Consider the following 18,870-nt stretch of genomic DNA (forward strand, 5'->3'; position numbering starts at 1 on the left):
CCCTGATGCCCTCATGCCTTTTTGTCCATGCAGGCCCGGCGATCCACACCATAGCCTTTTTTGGTTGTCAGAGGGGAGCTTCTTCCATTTTCCAGCACTGGAAATGCTGGTTGGATCCATCCCATACTCCAATCCTTTTCAAAAACCCGTCTAAGCTCCTGGTCATCCCTTCAGTTTTGGCCTTGCAAATTGGAAAAGCTCAGTTTGCCTTGTTTCCCCGCTAGGGTTGCCAGGTCCATCTTCACCACCGGCGGGAAGTTTCTTGGGTGGAGCCTGAGGGTGGGGTTTGAGGAGGGGAGGAGCTTCAATGCCATCGAGTCCAATTGCCAAAGCGGCTGTTTTCTCCAGGGGAACTGATCGCTGTCAGCTGGAGATCAGTTGTAATAGCAGGAGATCTCCAGCTAGTACCTGGAGGTTTGATGTGACAGTCACTTATGTTTTACAGCCTTGTTTACATTAGGCACCAGTCTTCGGAGGTCCTTCAGTTTTGACACTGGGACTCATATGGACAGAATGATATGTGGCATCTTGTGGGATAACCCTTGTATTCGAATCCTGTATTTGTATGTTGTTATAGATTACATGACTTGTCTATTCGAGGTATCTCGGCAGTTACAACGTTATGTTTAGTTTGGTTATGCTTATAGGGTTCAATAACAACAGAGACAGTACATGTCATCACATGTGGCACCTCTGATTGTCGGGAAAGGCATGCGTAGTCAAAATGAAGCGCCGGAGCGGTCGGAGGGGGGGGGACCGCGGGGAAACAGCCCCGCAAAAATGGCCTCAATCAATCACTGCAGTTGGGTTTTGTTTCACACACACACACACACACACACACACACACACACACACACACACACACGCCGTCTTTTTGAAATTAAAGCTTTATTAGCGAAGCAAATTTGGTTACAAGAAAACAAGAGAGGGGGAATCTAACACCAAGCAGTCTTGTTGCCATCTCCGATCTTTGCGTCATCCTCATTCTGAAAGCTAAACGGGAGCAGAAGTTACGGTTTTAACACCAAGTGATGAATTGCAGAAACAAGCTGCTGGGGGGGCTTTATTTTATTTCCTTGGTACATTTAATAGAGGCCTGACAGGAGTCTCTTAGGTCCGGGTGGTCGGGTCCCCACTGCGCAACCATGTCACCGCAGTTGCTGAACTTGTCGACGTATGGGCATGGATTAGCTGCAAATGAAAATATTTAAATAAACATATAAATAAAACCACATAGTGTGTAATCTGCACTGGAAACTGAAAACACTTTCCTAATTCCTCCTCCTTTCTAAAAAGGAATTTTTTTAACAACCACACCTCTACAGTTTGTCTCTGCTAGATTTGGAAACGGAAGGGCTGCTTTCCTTGTCCCTCTTCACCACTGGTGGGAGGTTTTTTGGGGCGGAGACAGAGGAGGGCGAAGTTTTGGGAAGGGAGAGACTTCAATGCCATAGAGTCCAATTGCCAAGCGGCCATTTTCTCCAGGTGGATTGATCTCTATCGGCTGGAGATCAGTTGTAATACCTGGAGGCTGGCAACCCTACTCATGCCTTGAATTTGGTGACTAGGGCTGCCTACTCTGGCTGGGGAAATTCCTGGACATTTGGGACAAGTGCCTGGGGAGGGGAGAATTTGGGGAGGAGAAAGAGCTCAGTGGGGAAGTGATGCTGACTTTTAAAACCTTATATGGCGTGGGACCGGCATACCCAGAGGATCCCCTACTCCCTTATGAACATACCTGACTGCTACAGTCACCTTCTGAGGATCTCCTTCAGGTGCCACAGCCTTCTGAGATTAGGCAGGTGGAAACCTGGGACGAGGTCTTCTCAATCGGCACTAAAACTCTGGCATTTCTCCCTAGAAAGACTCGCCTGTCCTCTTCTATTTCTCTGTTCCGCCAGTGGGTGAAGACTTCTGTATTGTCTGGCATTCCCTCTTTGAGCCCTCCTTCCTGTCCTTTGTATAAATTGTTGTTTTTATGCCTGTGTATTTTACCTTGGTTTTAATTGCTTGAATGACGTGTTTTTGTTTGATTTTAAGGGTTTTTAAGATACGTTTTTATTATCTTGGTTTTAAATCTGCTAGCCACCTTGTTGGCCCTGATCAGAGCAGAAAGGTGGGGTATACATTCTGTAAATAGATAGATAGATAGATAGATAGATAGATAGATAGATAGAGAGAGAGAGAGAGAGAGAGAGAGAGAGAGAGAAAACAACCAACCCCCAGAGCAACGTTTGAAGGGACAAAGGGGGTAAAGGAGAAAGAGACAAAGATCCTTTATGTGAACTTCCATTCACTGTTCTTAGGATTCAACCCATTAACCAGAATTTTGTGAAGACCGAGTTATGATTTTTATGTGTAGAGTTGGTTGAAAAATATCCTAATATGCCCATTTCTTTACTCTGTAAAAGAATAGCATTATCAAACTTACTGCACAATCCGTTGTTGCAGTTATTTGGACATTCACCACATGGAGATCCGACTGCGTAGGGGGTCTTAAGTTTATTTTGCATGTTCCCTCTGGAATGTTAAAATGAAAATTTGAAATGCTAAATCAGCAGCATAAATACATCATTGAATACAAATCAAGGACTATTGAGAGAGGACCTTGAATCTGAGGACTATTGAGGAATACCTTAAATTCAAGATCAAGGACTATTGAGACAGGTCCTTAAACCTGAGGACTATTGAGGACTACATTAAATACAAGATTAAGGACTATTGAGACAGGTCTTTAAACCTGAGGACTATTGAAGATTACCTTCAATACAAGATCAAGGACTATTGAGCGAGGACCTTGAACCTGAGGACTATTGAAGACAAGATCAAGGACTAAAATACAAGATCAAGGACTACTGAAATATGATCTTAGTAAATTGCTCCACTTGCTGTATTTTTTTTGAGAGAGTGACCTTGAAAGGAACTTCCACAACAAGGGAGTAGGGTAGGAGGAAAAAGCCAGCAGGAGACCTGGCAACCTTGATTTTGCCCAGGGCTAGGGAGTTAGAGCAGGCAATACCAGAGCAGAACCTCATACATGCTGGGAAAAGCCTAGAGCTATCTGGAAGGTCAGCGGTACGTACAGGGAACAATATGGCACATATAGGGCAAAATCTGTTGAAATGGGTGGAGCCTGTCAGAATCTGATTTTCTTGAAAGCTCAGTCATGCCTGGAAACCACAGGTTGGATGGAAACTTTAACTTGAAATATACATGTACCAAACAATGACAGTCTCAGCTACTAGTCAAATCTGTTGTTACTACTTACGCGGGGCAGTACTGGCAAACATAAAAATATGCGAACCGTGTTGTAGGACAATAGGCCACAGCACATCCCACTTTATAAGAGCTATACCAAACAACCTGCAGATTAAAAAACAAAACAAAAACACATCAGTGTGAGAAACTGGAGACCTCTTTGGGGTATGTTGTGGAAGACCTTCCCACAAGTTCCCATTTGTTTTTCGTCTTGTCACATAGTGCCCTGGCATCCTTTCTCCAGGCTGACCTTCTGTGGCAGGATCTTGCCTTTTGCTAGGAGTCAGATGGAGGTGTCTTACAGCCCATTCCTGAGCTCTGGGGCCAAAAGAGCTCAAGAGGCGCGCAAGCGGGCTCGCTGGCTTCCGGACCACTGGTTCTGGCACCCGGGCCACTTGCGTCGCCCAGAGAGGCAGGGTCGCCGGCGTTGGGGCGCTCACGCTGGCCTCCCTGCGCTGGCGCAGTAGCGCGGCCCTGGGATGCTGGCTCAGCCTCCCGCTCCATCCCGCCAGCGCAACTCCCCACATTGACATCTTGGGGGATGTCTCGCTGTTTTCAATGGGAAAAATGCCCCATTTTCCAGAAATAAATTTTAAAAGGCTTTTAAAAACCTTTCAGCAGCCAGGGAACGGCTTTGGAGGTGCCGTGGCGGTGCCTCGACCACACTGTCCCTGGCCGCTGAAAGGCACAGGAATGAGCTGTGATTGTACCCGGTAAAATGTGACACTTTCCTCCAGTGCCGGAGCAGCTTACTTTCAGTCACACGGTGACCATCTTTGAGCTTCGGTGGCAGCTGCTGCCAAAGCAATGTTTTTACAAATCTGCACAGCCAATCGAATCTGCAATGGCCAACAGAGGTCAATTGAGACTTCTGCTTGCTACATGGTCCATTCGGGCCAACTAAAGACTGTAAATGCGTGGTAAAGTCTTAGTCAAACCCTGTCAGGAAAACGTACAACAACATGGGGAAGGGCGGTAGCTCAGTGGTAACACAACTGCTTGGCATGCAGAAGGTCCCAGGTTCAATGCCCAGCATCTCCAGCTAAAGGGACCAGGCAAGTAGGTGATGTGAAAGACCTCTCTGCCTGAGACCCTGGAGAGCCACTGCCAGTCAGAGTAGACAATACTGACATTGATGGACCAACGGTCTGATTCAGTAGAAGGCAGCTTCGTGTGTTCATGTGGTCGTACCTGGGTGTAATGGCCGACGACTGCACTTGGTGAGGTTTCTCCAACGCCGTATTTGAAGTCTTTTTTTTCATTGTCCCAAGCCTCAATTGCTTCAGACCATGAGTTTGGCTGGGTGGACATGAAGAGGTTTTCACCACAATTTTTGCCACCTGCAAATGGAACAAGAATTATTGTCGAATAATTCAGTGTTACTACTCTGAAGATGCCTGCCACAGTTGCTGGCGAAATGTCAGGAAAGAAAATCCCAAGACCACGGTTACACAGCCCGGATAACCTACAAGAACCAAGGAACAAGAATTATTTTACAAAAAAAGAAAAGAAAAGACACAAAATATCCAAGCAATGTATTAGACAGCTTCTGCCGGTCAGTATAACTTTCAGAAACTGGGCGGTGGTGGAATGTATTCATTTTAGACACTCATCTGTGTTCCCAGCGTGTCTACAATCTGCATTGATCTTGCCTGCGACGTGAGGTTCTTGTTTAGAAGCAAAAATGTTGTTCCCAAATTTATAAATCACTATTTCGGCACCTCTGATTGGAAGTGTAAAAAGAAGGGCTTTTTAGAGCTGATGGCATAAGAAGGAAAGAGATACAATATTTCAGTATGAATGGCCCAAGAAAATATAATGTTTCATTACAGAATGGCCCAACGCATGCGGAGGTATTGCATAACACCACCCCCATGTGAAAAGACCCCTTAAAAATTGTAGTTCCAGTCTATCCATATCAAGGAAGATCTATAAATTGCGGTACAAAATGGCAGGTGAAGACATATTTGGCATGTATATCAAATTTGCCCACCAGATATATTGACCTGCGTTATATTGCAAGGATATATGGACCAATTAACAGGAAGAAGTAGGTTCTGACACTCTTCTCCTCTCAATTGCCTTCTCCAGTTATGACACAGCAACGTTATTTTCACTACTTTAATGTTTATCCTAATTTTGTAATGAAGACTGAATATGGGAAACCATTGGTTATACAGGATCAAAGAGATTATGGAAGATTAAAGGATAAAACAAATCAGTGGGTTATAGATCAAATCAAGCCTCAACTCACCCTAGAAGCTAAAATGACTAAACTGAGACTGTTGTATTTGAGTCACATCACAAGAAGACAAGAGTCACTGGAAAAGACAGTCATGCTAGGAAATGTTGAGGGCAGCAGGAAAAGAGGAAGACCCAACAAGAGATGGATTGACTCTATCAAGGAAGCCACGGCCCTCAGTTTGCAAGACCTGAGCAAGGCTGTTAAGGATAGGCCGGTTTGGAGGACATTGATTCATAGGGTCGCCATGAGTTGGAAGCGACTTGACAGCACTTAACACGCACACACAAGCGGATGGTTGGTACAAGTTGTACTATGTTTACTTAAGAAGACCCTCTGTGTACTCCTTAATGATTGCAGCATCTTATGCTGAACTGAAGTTCAAGGTCTAGTTTCTGAAGTATGAATACCTTTTGAATGACTACAGTGGAGTTTTTTTTTAAAAAAATGTTTTTTAAACCCTCTGTTTAGATAATGTACTTGAACAATATTTGCTTTAGAGGTATAGTCTGCTTACCAACAATTCTGCTATCCGATGAACTGTGGCCTAATTGGCATTGGTTGGCCCATTGTTGAGCGTTTGCCGCAATGGCGGGGTCCCAATTCTGTAGGAGATAAAGGTACATTAATGGGCTTTTGCTTAGTTTCAGTAGAAGCGTGAGGGCACCGCTAAGACCCAGAGTCAAGCATCTTACAGAAGAGGTGTGTAAGTTGCAAAGACATAATTGTTGTTTTCATGAAATTCCCCAAAATTATAGAATCATAGAGTTGGAAGGGACCACCAGGGTCATCTAGTCCAACCCCCTGAACAATGCAGAAAATTCAAAACTGCCTCCCCCCCTTCCCCCAGTGACCCCTACTCCATGCCCAGAAGATGGAAAAAATACAAAAAACCCTCCAGGATCTCTGGCCAATCTGGCCTGGAGGAAAAATTCCTTCCTGACTCCGAAGTGGCAATTGGCATTACCCAGGGCATGCAAGAAAGTGCTGACACAACCCTTCCTGCCCTCTCTCTCATGATCTGCCTAAGGTCATAGAGTCAGCATTGCTAACAGATGGCCATCTAGCCTCTGCTTAAAAACCTCCAGGGAAGGAGAGCTCACCACCTCCCGAGGAAGCCTGTTCCACTGAGGAACCGCTCTAATAGTTAGAAAGTTCTTCCTAATGTTTAGCCGGAAACTCTTTTGATTTAATTACCTCACATCCTTCTCTTTCTTGGTCTGTAACCTTTCCCCCCTCTCGGGATGCCAACCTCCAGGTACTAGCTGGAGATCTGCTATTACAACCAATCTCCAGGCGATAGAGATCAGTTCCCCTGGAGAAAATGGCTGCTTTGGCAATTGGATTCTATGGCATGGAAGTCCCTCCCCTCCCCAAACCCCGCCCTTCTCAGACTCCGCCCCCCAAACCTCCTGCCAGTGGCGAAGAGGGACCTGGCAACCCTATCTAATACTTGAGTGGAATAAACCTGAACACTGACATTGCTAACAGGCTTCTTTCGATTCCTTCTAGTGTTTCGGAAGGCATTTTACCATTTCCAGCATGTTTCTGGCTGGTGGCTGCACCATTCTCCTGCACGCGTTGTGTTTGTTGACGATCTCTCTTTGTTGATCCGAGTTGGTGGTCATCAAAGCATCCGCCGGGCTGCCCTGCAATGAAAGAGACATGATGCTTCCTGTGACATTTCATTTTATGGGTTGCATCGCAATTTTCACTGGTTCCGCCTTCCCACTGCAGACCCCCATATTATACCCAGTCTATTCCTTGAGGAAGGTTCTCTGAACTCCAAGGGCAGAATTTTTTTTGGGGGGGGGGGGCAAACACATGGTGGGAGGTACAGGTGAGACAATTCCACTTGCCAGATACAACCCAATGTTTACAACATTTACATATCAAACACTGGAGAATACCTGTTCTTCCAGGAACATTAACTTTCTGGAGAAAATTCAGATCCAACATTTAGAGTTGGATGGACATTCAAATCATCCTATCTAGGGCTACTAGCTTTGGGTTGGGAAATACCTGGATATTTTGGGGGGTGGAGCCTGAGAAGGGCGGGGTTTGGGGAGGGGAGGGACCTCAGCAGAGAATAATGCCATAGAGTCCACCTTCCAAAGCTGATCAGGTGATCTCAGGAGCTCTCCAGATACCACCTGGAGGTTGGCAACCCTAACCCCATCCTAAACATCCTCTGAGGTCAGAAGTCCCAGTTTGGGAAAGCCTAATGGAAAAGGGCTCTGCCGACTGGTTATTTTTGTGAAACAGAAATCAATGCAGCCACAGCGATCCATGCAATGGTCACCTCCAGATTAGACTGTAACTTGCTCTACACAGGGCTGCCCTTAAGACTGCTCCAGAAACTTCCGCTGGTCCAGAATACAGTGACCTGGATCCTTACAGGGATCCCAGGGTGAGAACATATTTGACCAGTGCTCCTCCAGTTTCACTGGTTCCAGTTTGGACACTGAGTCAGGTTTAAGGTTCTAGTATTGACTATTACAGCCCTTAATGTTCTGGGACCATCATATCTTCGGGACTGCCTCTCCCTTTACACCCCCCAAAGAGTGCTTCGCTCTGCTGGAGAAAATCTGCTGGTGATCCCTGGCCCGAAAGATGTCCGACTGTCCTCAAGCACGGCCATGGTCTTTTCGGCTCTGGCCCCGACCTGGTGGAACACTCTACCAAGTGAGATCCGGGCCCTGTAGGACTTAAATCAATTCCTCAGGGCCTGTCAAACGGAGCTGTTCCACCAGGCATATGGTTGAGGGCAGCAATGGTTTTTATTCTGCTGGCCTCCCTTCTCTTCCTTCCCCCTTCTTTCCTTCTGTTGCTGAAAATGTTTATAAATAATTATTTTCTATATGTGCGGATCAATGTTACCACTATGGGTTAAGGGCGCTGTCGATTTTAACTGATGTTTTTGTTTGAATCATATATTGTATTGTGTTTTAATCATGTTGTAAGCCGCTCTGAGCCCGACTTGTTGGGATAGAGCAGCCTAAAAATTTAATACATTATCATTATTATTAGGGTTGCCAGGTCCCTCTTCACCTCCAATGGGAGGTTTTTGGGGTGGAGCCTGAGGAGGGTGGGGTTTAGGAAAGGGAGGGACTTCAATGCCATAGAGTCCAATTGCCAAAGCGGCCATTTTCTCCAGGTGAACTGATCTTTATTGGCTGGAGATCAGTTGTAATAGCAGGAGATCTCCTGCCATCACTTGGAGGTTGGTAACCCTAATTATCATCATCAGGACACAGAAATGAAGAATCCTGGCAAGGGTTTGTTTCCATTCTTGACAAGATTTCCTTAGGTCTGATCCATACAGTTGAATTGAACATAATTATGGGGCACCCCACTTTTATAATATCACTGTCATCTTAGACCCCAAAATGCAAATCCCTTACCTCAGATTGGTGCAACCCTGCAGCCAGGCACCCGGCCAAAACAAGGAAGATCATCTCTGCAAAGCAAAGAAACATCTGTAACTTGAAATTCTTGAAACTTTTACTTGGGGTAACATTTTCCACTGAGCCCCGTGGTGCAGAATGCTAAGCTGCAGTACTGCAGTCCAAGCTCTACTCATGACCTGAGTTCGATCCTGATGGGAGTCGGTTTCAGGTAGCTGGCTCAAGGTTGACTCAGCCTTCCATCTTTCTGAGGTACACAGCTTGCTTGGGGTAAAGGGAAGATTACCAGGGAAGGCACTGGCAAACCACCCCGTAAAAAACAAAGTCTGCCTAGTAAGAGTTGGTTTTTATATGCCGACTTTCTCTACCACTTAAGAGAGACTCAAACCAGCTTACAATCGCATCCCCTCCCCACTACAGACATCCTGTGAGCTGGTTGGGGCTGAGAGAGCTGTGACTAGCCCAAGGTCACCCAGCTGGCTATGTGTGTAGGAGTGGGGAAACAAATCCAGTTCACCAGATTAGCCTCTGCCACTCATGTGGAGGAGCAGGGAATCAAACCCGGTTCTCCAGATCAGAGTCCACTGCTCCTTTGGATGCCATTGTGAGGTCATGCTGGTTCCTGTGGCGCCTTGACCCCCCTTCAGGATAGCACAGTTAGAGTTGGAAAGGACCTTTTAGGACATTTAATCCAACTCCCTTAATCCTTACATGAAATCTATATCTAGAACATTCCATCCTGACAGATGGTTCTCCAGTCTTTGTTTGAAAACCTCCAGTGAGGGAGAACCCATCCCAATGCCATGCCATTGGTTCCACGTTAGGAAGTTTCTCCTGATGTTCAACGGAAATATACATTTTTAACTTTAGCCTAGGAGTGAAGGTGGCATGGTATAGACCAATATCATTAGGTCTCAGAAGTTAAGCAGGTCTGGTACTTGGAAGGGAGACCACCAAGGAAGATTCTGCAGAGGAAGGCAATGGTAAACCACCTCTGCTCCTCACTTGCCTTGAAACCCTTTCCCTAACTTTTGTTGGGGTTGCCATGTGTCGGTTTTGAGTTGGCGGCCCTTACGTGCATCAGTTAAGCCAATTAGATCTAGCTCTGTCCTCAGGAAGTCTGAGGGCGGACAGGAAGTCTGTCCTCTTTTCCAGGACAGCCCTGTAGGTATAGGTTCCATCTTCTCTTTTTAATTAAACCCATGAAGTTTCTTCAACCTTTCCTTGCCTGCTGGGCTGTGAGGATTCACACCCCAGGTCTGCTAATTTAGTGTGGCTGCCACTCCCCCCTGATGGGAACTCATTGGATGGCTTGTCCTGTGCCTTCTTGACAATAGTTACCTGTTGTCCAAGAGGAAAGTACAGCATCTCCTGGCAGAAGCAAATGGTTGTGTGAAAAAACACCCCTTCTCCAGCTTTTTTTTGGGTACAATCCAGAAACACACAAACACTGTGAATGCAACAATTGCTATTCCTGATTTAATAATTAGCAAATAATTTCCATAACAGGTAAATGCAGATATCTTGATTTGAATACGAATACGAAAGCCTTTATTGGCATTAAAAGGGAAATTGTACAGTGAAGTTTACAGTAAAATCATGATATAAGGGCATGCAGACATACGATCAAATTTTAGACAATGTGGACAGAACAGCTTCCTTAGTACTGGCAGCTATTCTTAGCATTTTTGTTGCATGGTCCATCTTGATGTCCCAACACTTACGTTTTGTCCATCTGCTGATCTAGCCGTTCCAGTTGTTTCCCCCTCAAGTGTCATACAGACCTTCTTGTTACATACAGGTGCTTAGAATGTAACACTCATAAATGGAATTAAGATTTTAAAATGTAAAACTAGACCCATTTAAGATGTGCTCTACTCAAGCGAGTTTCGATCTACTTACCAAATGCCCTTCTGAAAGGACTTTCCCCCTCCTAGCAAAGGATAGACGAATCTTACCTCTGCGTTTCTAGGAATTCCAGAAGAATTATCTTTATCCTCGTGCAGTTTCCTTCGAAAGTCGGTAGATACCTTCGCTTCACTGGGGCCTGATATATATACCAAAGCTTCTTCCTGTTTCGCAAGGTGACTCGAACAGGAACGTAAATCTTGATGGGGTTGGATGACGGCTTTGTTCTGCGGGGGCCCCCACCGCCCAATTGACCAACGTGAAAGACATATATTTACATCATGTATTATTTCCTGGTATTTTATGGCTCCACTGCTCTCAAAAAATGCCCAAAGCTGATGCAAGGTCCTAAGCAGCATGTTTATTGACTACAAAAGGAAGCTGAGTTACCAAAGCCAGTTGGGTAGATTTTTAGGCAATTTGTCCGATTCTAATTTTTCTTCTTGTGAAAGCTTTAAAACACAGCCTAGTCCACTATGAACATCTCGCAGTCTTGAAAAACATGTTGAAATACAAGAGGCTTCTTTTGCTGTTAGGGAGCCATCCGAAATAGGCCTACTTGGATGTAAATCCCAATTTATTCAATGGGTTTACTCTCAGGAAAGTGTTCTTAGGATTGCAGCCTTAGGTCTTTTATGCATGGCTGTTTCACTCGCCGTCACCCCTCCGACGATTTCGGGTTTTCTTTGGATTATGCATGCCGTTTCCAAACGTCAGAGGTTGCCTCGCTCTCTCCCTGCATTTCCCTGCGTTTTGCCCACGTTTTCAAATCTGAGATAAAACAGGTCCCTCAAAACAGGACCAAACAAAGGGAAACGCATGAGGAGAGGGAAGCGACCTTTGACGTTTGGAAATAGCATGCATAATCCAAAGAAAGACCCGAAGTCATCGGAGGGGTGACTGTAGGGTTGCCAACCTCCAGGTGGCTAACAAACAAAGACAAGCACTGATGGCACACAGTATATGTAATGAAAATTTCCTTTTCAAAACAATTACAAAAAATAAACTGAACCCGACAAGCTGTAATAGTTACAGAAACATATAATGCTCAGTTGGCGAAGCGGCTGTGGACAAAACGGAGGCAAGTTGGCTCTCCAGATGAAGGATGGAAAACCCAGAATGGATTTTCGTCATGTTAAACACTCAAACTGTGTGCTTGCGTTCGCAGTGTATAGTTCATCCACTGGGTTTCTGGGGTTTTTCCTGTTGTTATTCTGTCTCTCACAGCTACAATAAACCTACCATTAAAATTATGGACTGGTCATTTCTTTGTCAGAGGGCAAATGGGCAAATTTTGCAGGGGATCAAATACTTTCCCCCCTCACTGTATGGTATGAAAAGGAGAAAGTAAACAAAGAATTTAATTCCCATATTATTAGAGGTGGTCTACTTCAAACTTGGAAGAAACATAAAGGATTTTTGGAATGTAAAACCCCTGGCTGGATTAACCCTGTAGAAGCTTTTATGAAGAGCGGTGTACAACTAAATCTGGATATTGATATTTATAGAGAAATTACGGAATGTAAAGGGGTTTGGATGTTGAAAAGTAGAGAAGAGCTTAAAATTAAAGACTGGTTTATGTATTCTAAATTAAGGGATATATTTAATAAAGATAATTTGAAGGGATTTAATCAAAATAAATCTAAACTAGAAATTATATTAACTAAGGGAAGTAAAGGACTGATAGGAAGAATTTATAAGTTACTAATTGAAGTGAATTTAGAACAAGAAAGGATAAAACCAGTGATGGTGAAATGGATGAAGGAGTTAGGTTATAATATTGATTTGGAAATAAGGGAAAACTTGTGGAAGAGGGAATACAAATTTACAATCACTAATGAAATAAGAGAAAACTTATATAAGATGTTTTATAGATGGTACATAACCCCGGTACTGCTAAGTAAAATAAAGAAAGACGATATGGGTTTATGTTGGAAGTGTGGAACTGAAAAAGGCACGTTTATGCATGTATGGTGGTTTTGTAAAAAAATCAAGAGGTTTTGGAGACTAATATTAAAGGAAACTAATAATTTGATCAATATAAAAGTAAAAAAAGACCCTGCTTTTTGTCTATTGGGAATCCCTAAAGATAATATGGATAGATGTGATAGAGTTATATGTCAATACAGCTTTGTGGCAGCAAGAATTATAATAGCAAAAAACTGGAAGCAAGTAAATAAACCTTCAGTTAAGGACTGGAGAGAGAAATTGTGGATGTATATGCAGATGGCCAAACTTACAGATTCTTTACATGGTAAAGATATGGAAGAGTTTAAAAAAACATGATTAAAGGCCGTCGCATTTTGGGATAAACTGGCGAAAATGAATTTTACAAGTATAGTTAATGAATTAAAGATAAAATGTAATGTTTTTTATAATAATAACAGTATAAAGTAATTTTAAATACTGTCAAAACACTTCTCCAGAATTTTGGTGATGGGACACACTGTTAAGGTGGGTGGTGGGCATTAGAGCACTGTGTATTTTACAATTTATATTATATGGTGTAATTTTTGATGGTTGTATAAGTGCTCTTTTTGTATCTCTGTATCTTTTCTGTTTTTTTCTTTTCTGTTTTTTTAATGATTTTTATAATTTGTTTGGTTTTTATTATAAAAATTTATATAAAAACAATGAAGATGCCTGCCACAGCTGCTGGCGAAATGTCAGGAAAGAAAATACCAAGACCACGGTCACACAGCCCGGATAACCTACAAGAACCGATGAACTCTGACCGTGAAAGCCTTCGACAATACATCAATAAACTATTTTTACATACAAAATGTTTCTATAGATTAATTATCCATACTTACAATGCATTTTCTCAAAGATTGACATAGTCCCTTCCTGGTTTTACCAAGGCATTTTCTAAGCGGGATACAAGTGGAATCCTTAACTAACAGCATACACCTAACTGATTATATGTCTGTCCCTGATAACACCTCAGGAAAATTAAAGGGATCGCACGGTTTAAAGGTAACAACCCAAATCCAGTGCGGTATTCATACCCTTAGGTTGAACAGTATCAAACAAAAAAATGAACTTGGCCTCCTGCCTTCATAAAACATGATCTAAATCCATCCTATTATACAAATCTGGTTGTGGTTGCCAAATGGCAAAGAAAACTAACAGCGCATTCCTGAAATGCGCTGGGGGCCGTGGTGAAAGGCCTTAGGAGGCTGACGAAGGCCTCTGCTAGCACAGGGGCTCACTTCGCTGGTGCCTGGATGGCGTACGCCGGTGTGAGTGGCCCCGGTGCCGGCATGCAGGCCCGGCTGCCGGTCCCCAGCTGGCCCCGGCCGCCTCCGCCGCTTCCTGCCGGCCTCCGAATGCTGGCAGAGGCTGCGGTGGTGAGCAGGAGGCTTTCCTGGGGCGTAAGGGCGCTGCCCGGGGTGCGGGGCCAACGTTTGTCAGCCTCATGAGCCGTTTTGGCTCGGGAACACCCCCTTTTGTTTTTCTCAAGATATGCCAGCTTTTTGCTGGCGTTTCTGAGGGTTGCACAGGTTTTTGGCACCGGGCGGAGGTTTCGAAACCTCCTTTGGTGCCGAAACCTCCTTAGGAGGCAACGCCGCTGGGTTGCCTCCTAAGCCCGGCGCAGGCATTCCTTTCAGGAATGCGCTGTGAATCATTGTCAGAATGTCCTTTGGAAATAAAGTGCTGGACCATAGGTGCCTCGATGACCTTATTGCGGATCCTTGAACTATGCTCGCTGATCCTGTGTTTCAACGATCTTGAGGTCTTACCCACATACAAATAATTACAGGGGCCCCTAATCAAATAAATAACCCTCCTAGAGTCACAATTGGTGAAGGTTTTAAGTTTGAAATGAAAGCCCATATTTGAGGTAAACTCCTTTACCTGCACGGAAAATGCACACATGGTGCATCTGCCACATTTGAATTGGCCAGCTGGTAAACAGGAGACATTGCGTTCCTTAAGTGTGAGGGTCTCTGTCTTTGTGTCTCTGCTTTCCATCACCTGCGGTGTTATCAGTGAACTCGTAAAAGCAGTTCACACCTTCTGGTCTCAGGCGCCAGGCCTGATGGCCCATGTATCTTCCCCCCCGCTGTTCTTCCTGCCAGTACTCCCTCAGGCCGGTGCGGCCTTGGAAGTGTGATAGCCGCACCAGACTTCCTGGGATCCGTCTGATGTTTTGTATTATGCCAAGCTTGTAACTTCCCATAACAATAAGTGTGAACCCCAGTGCCCCAGTGCCCTGGAGTCAATATATTCTGTAAACCCGTATAGCCCCTCACTTGCAACTTTCTACCTGTGCCTGTCTCATCTCCTGAAGGCTTCAATAAATCTATTGTTTCTGTATCAACGTCTGAGCAACTGATTTGGAGAAGCAAACTCAGAGAGGGGGATCTCTCACATTAAGTTGCAAGTCTTTGCCTCCCGGACTGCAGCTGTACCGCTTTGGACAGAATGTCAGCCGACGAGGACACCACCCCTAACCCCGATGTCCCCAAGGAACCGGACGAGCCGGAGAAGCCGGACCCGAAGGAGGAGGGAGCCAAGCCAAAGAAACCGAAGGATCGCGCACCCGACCAAGATCGGGACGGACGTCCCCGGGGGCTTACTTATTGGCTGGACTCTCCCAAGGGCTGGTCGCTCTCGCGGACTGCGGCGAAGGATCGCCGGTTGGCCTTCCCCAGCACGGGACTCGAAGGGGACCCGGCCCGCAAAGAGGCCCTCATGGAGGAAGAACGAAAGCAGTGGCAGGAAGACCGCCGGGCTATGCAGGAGCAGATGGAGATCATGCAACGCGTAATGGGTGAGATGGCCACGACCCTGGATGCGCTGAAGTTGCAACCTCCAGCCGGTGCTCCCCCAGACGGGGCGCCGGTAGTTCCGCCCGCAACCCCTGCCCCCCCGGCCCGTCGGGACCTGAAAGTCACGTATGACGGGTCGGGAGACCAGTTGACCTTTTTTATGGTCCAAGTAGACATTTTTATGCGGGAACAAGGCCGAACCTTCGTTTCTGAGGAGTCCCGGGTGCAGTACGTGGCTTCCTTACTGCAAGGGGAGGCGGCTGCCTGGATGGTGTTGCAGTATGAACTCCGCTCGCCGGTGCTGCGAACCCTGGACGAGTTCATGGTAGCACTCCGAAACCGTTTTGAGGACCCGACTCTGGGTGAGCGGGCTAAAGCATCCCTGATGCAACTGCGCCAAGGGACTAAGTCGGTGGCGCAGTATGCAAGTGAGTTCCAGTCACTGGCTAGCCGAATCCTGGACTGGAGTGAAGCTACCTTGGTGCAATGTTTCAGGGAGGGTCTCAACCCAGACCTCCAACATTGGGCCTTCATGCAAGGGAACCCCCCGGATGTGGAAGGTTGGGTTCGCCATGCTGCTGACATCGAGAATCGCAAACAACTCCTGAACTTGTCCAAGCAACGGCTTGGGCGAGACCCCAGGCCCCGAGGTGACCGTGGCCGGGAACTCCGGCAAGGGGGTGGCGGGGGTCTCTCGGCCGCGGAACGCCGCAAGCGGTTCGAGGCCGGCGTCTGCCTGATCTGCGGGGGAAAGGGTCACTTTGCATCGCAATGCCCCTCTCGCTCAGGCCGTCCGACCCCCCCCCGCCAAACCCAGGCCGAGCCGACGAAACCGGCCGCCGACAGCCAGCCTCGCCGCAGAAGTGGACCACTGAGCCGGCGCTCCGGCGCACCCTCCGCTCTCCACGCGCGCCCCCAGGATGGGGCATCCGACTCTACGGTCCCATCGGGGTCCCGGATTACAAATACCGTCTTTGATTCGGACGGCTCCCCGGAGGCCACCACCCCGTCCCCCTCTTCCAGCGAGGAGGAAGAGTGGGAACAGCCGGCAAAAAACGCCGTCGGTCTGCTGTAGAGGGGGCTCCGCAGCAGACCGTCCCTATCGTTGTGCAAGGAGCTCCACCGATGGTAAGCGCCCAAGAGGACAATGTATTTGTGCGTGTTCATCTGTCCCTACCCAAAGGGGGTCCCCCGTTAGAGGTCCCCGCGTTGGTCGACTCGGGGTGTGCCCGCACCATGATAAATGAGGAAACTGCCAAGAAGTTGGGTGTCCGGCGCAAGCGGCTTCCGGGACCCCTCCGTTTTTCCCAAATGGACGGGAGTGACTTTAAACGGGGCCCTGTGACCCACAGAACTGCAGCCGTGATTATGTCCGTGGGGGAACATTGGGAACGGTTGTATTTCACCATCGCCCCTATTGTAACCCCTGTGGTGTTAGGGATGAACTGGTTAAGGGGACACAATCCCTCCATTGATTGGGTTAAACGGGTGCTTTCCTTCCCCGAAAACCCCTGTGGGTTGCATGACAAGGAACGGGTACTCAGAACTCCAGCCGCCGCGCTGGTAGGGTCCCCCGCCCCAGTCTCTCCTCAATTACCCTCTGAGTACTCGCAGTTTACTGACGTTTTCGATGTTAGAGAGTGCGACGAACTGCCTCCCCACAGAGAAACGGACTGTGCCATCGAGATTGTAGGGGAAGGCAAACTGTCTAAGGGAAAGGTTTACCCCATGAGCCCTAGTGAAAAGACTGTATTGCGAGACTATCTGGATGTCAATCTGGCGAGGGGTTTCATACGCCCCTCCAAGGCTCCTTATTCAGCCCCAGCTTTCTTTGTAAAGAAAAAGACGGGAGATTTAAGACTGTGTATTGACTTTCGAAGACTGAACGCAGTCACCCAGTCTAATGCTTACCCCCTCCCTCTTATTCCTGACCTTCTAGCACAATTAAAGGAGGGCCGAATCTTCACCAAACTGGACTTGGTAGAAGCCTACCACCGCATTCGCATCAAAGAAGGAGACGAACCCAAAACGGCCTTTTCCAGTTGTTTTGGGATGTTTGAGTACCTGGTCATGCCGTTCGGACTTTCGGGGGCTCCGAGTGTCTTTATGCAATTAATTAATGAAGTTTTGCATGATTTACTGTTTCGGGGGGTGGTGGTATTTCTCGATGACATTCTTATTTACTCTGAGACCATGGAAGAACATGTGCGCCTAGTGCGAGAAGTGCTCCAGCGGCTGCGGGAGCACAAACTGTATGCTAAGGTGTCCAAGTGTGAATTCCACCAACCTTCTATTACATTTCTGGGGTATGTGATTTCCCACCAAGGGTTGGAAATGGACCCCGCCAAGGTCCAGGCGGTGCGGGACTGGGAAACCCCCACTACCCGCCGCCAACTTCAACAGTTTTTGGGGTTTGCCAACTTTTACCGGAATTTCATTCCCAACTTTGCCCAAGTTGCGCTTCCCCTCACTGCCCTGTTGCGTACCAAGGACAGGGGGGCTAGCGCCGCACTCCCCTCAGCCCGTCTGCAATGGTCTCCCCAGTGCCAGCAAGCTTTTGAACGTTTAAAGCTACTTTTTTCATCCGAACCCGTTTTGGCTCACCCGGATTGCACCAAGCCCTTCGTGGTGCAGGTGGATGCCTCGGATGTAGCCATGGGCGGGGCCCTATTGCAGAGGGATGAGGGGGGACGGTTGAGGCCATGCGCCTACTTCTCCAAGAAGTTTTCCCAGTCCGAAATCAACTGGGCCATTTGGGAGAAGGAGGCAGCAGCGGTCAAACATGCCCTTACCATATGGAGACACTTCTTGGAGGGGGCCGAGCTGCCGTTCGAAGTGTGCACAGATCACAAGAATCTTGAGGCTCTCAAGGGAGCTAGAAAACTCAATGCCAAACAAATTCGGTGGGCCCAATTTTTTGCAAAATTCCGGTTCACCCTCAAACATGTCCCTGGCAAAGAAAATGCCCTCGCTGATGCTTTGTCACGACTTCCCCAGTATCGCAACGATTTCGATCGCCCCGTCGACTCCCTGTTCACTCCCGAACAGCGAGGGGAAGTCCCTGGCTTGGCCGTCACCACCCGATCCCAAGCCCGCCAACCGGAGACCCCCCCTACGCTCAAAGGTATCCCGGAAGCATTCCAACAGCGACTCCGGGACGCCTCCTTACAGGAGGAGGAGCACCATCTCCTCCCCACTGGCTTGGAACGAACCAACACTTGGTGGGTGCAAGGGGGGAAACTATATGTCCCATCTTCCCTTCGCAAAGAAGTATTGGGAC

The 18,870-nt window shown here is 47.0% G+C and overlaps 1 protein-coding gene across 1 annotated transcript in view; it reads right to left on the reverse strand.

The window, feature by feature from the left end:
• Positions 1-1,063: 1,063 nt before the first annotated feature.
• Positions 1,064-18,870, reverse strand: part of LOC130483900 (uncharacterized) — a 41,712-nt gene continuing 23,905 nt past the window's right edge. Inside the window, exons 8-14 of the mRNA XM_056856809.1 lie at positions 14,028-14,182; positions 7,033-7,149; positions 6,018-6,105; positions 4,450-4,598; positions 3,269-3,363; positions 2,432-2,520; positions 1,064-1,191 (exon numbers count right to left, since the gene is read on the reverse strand). Of these exons, the coding sequence (XP_056712787.1) occupies positions 1,064-1,191; positions 2,432-2,520; positions 3,269-3,363; positions 4,450-4,598; positions 6,018-6,105; positions 7,033-7,149; positions 14,028-14,182 (821 nt within the window). The remainder of the gene's footprint in view (positions 1,192-2,431; positions 2,521-3,268; positions 3,364-4,449; positions 4,599-6,017; positions 6,106-7,032; positions 7,150-14,027; positions 14,183-18,870) is intronic.

The sequence above is a fragment of the Euleptes europaea genome, chromosome 10, assembly GCF_029931775.1.
Source record: "Euleptes europaea isolate rEulEur1 chromosome 10, rEulEur1.hap1, whole genome shotgun sequence".
In the NCBI taxonomy this organism is placed as follows: Eukaryota; Metazoa; Chordata; class Lepidosauria; order Squamata; family Sphaerodactylidae; genus Euleptes; species Euleptes europaea.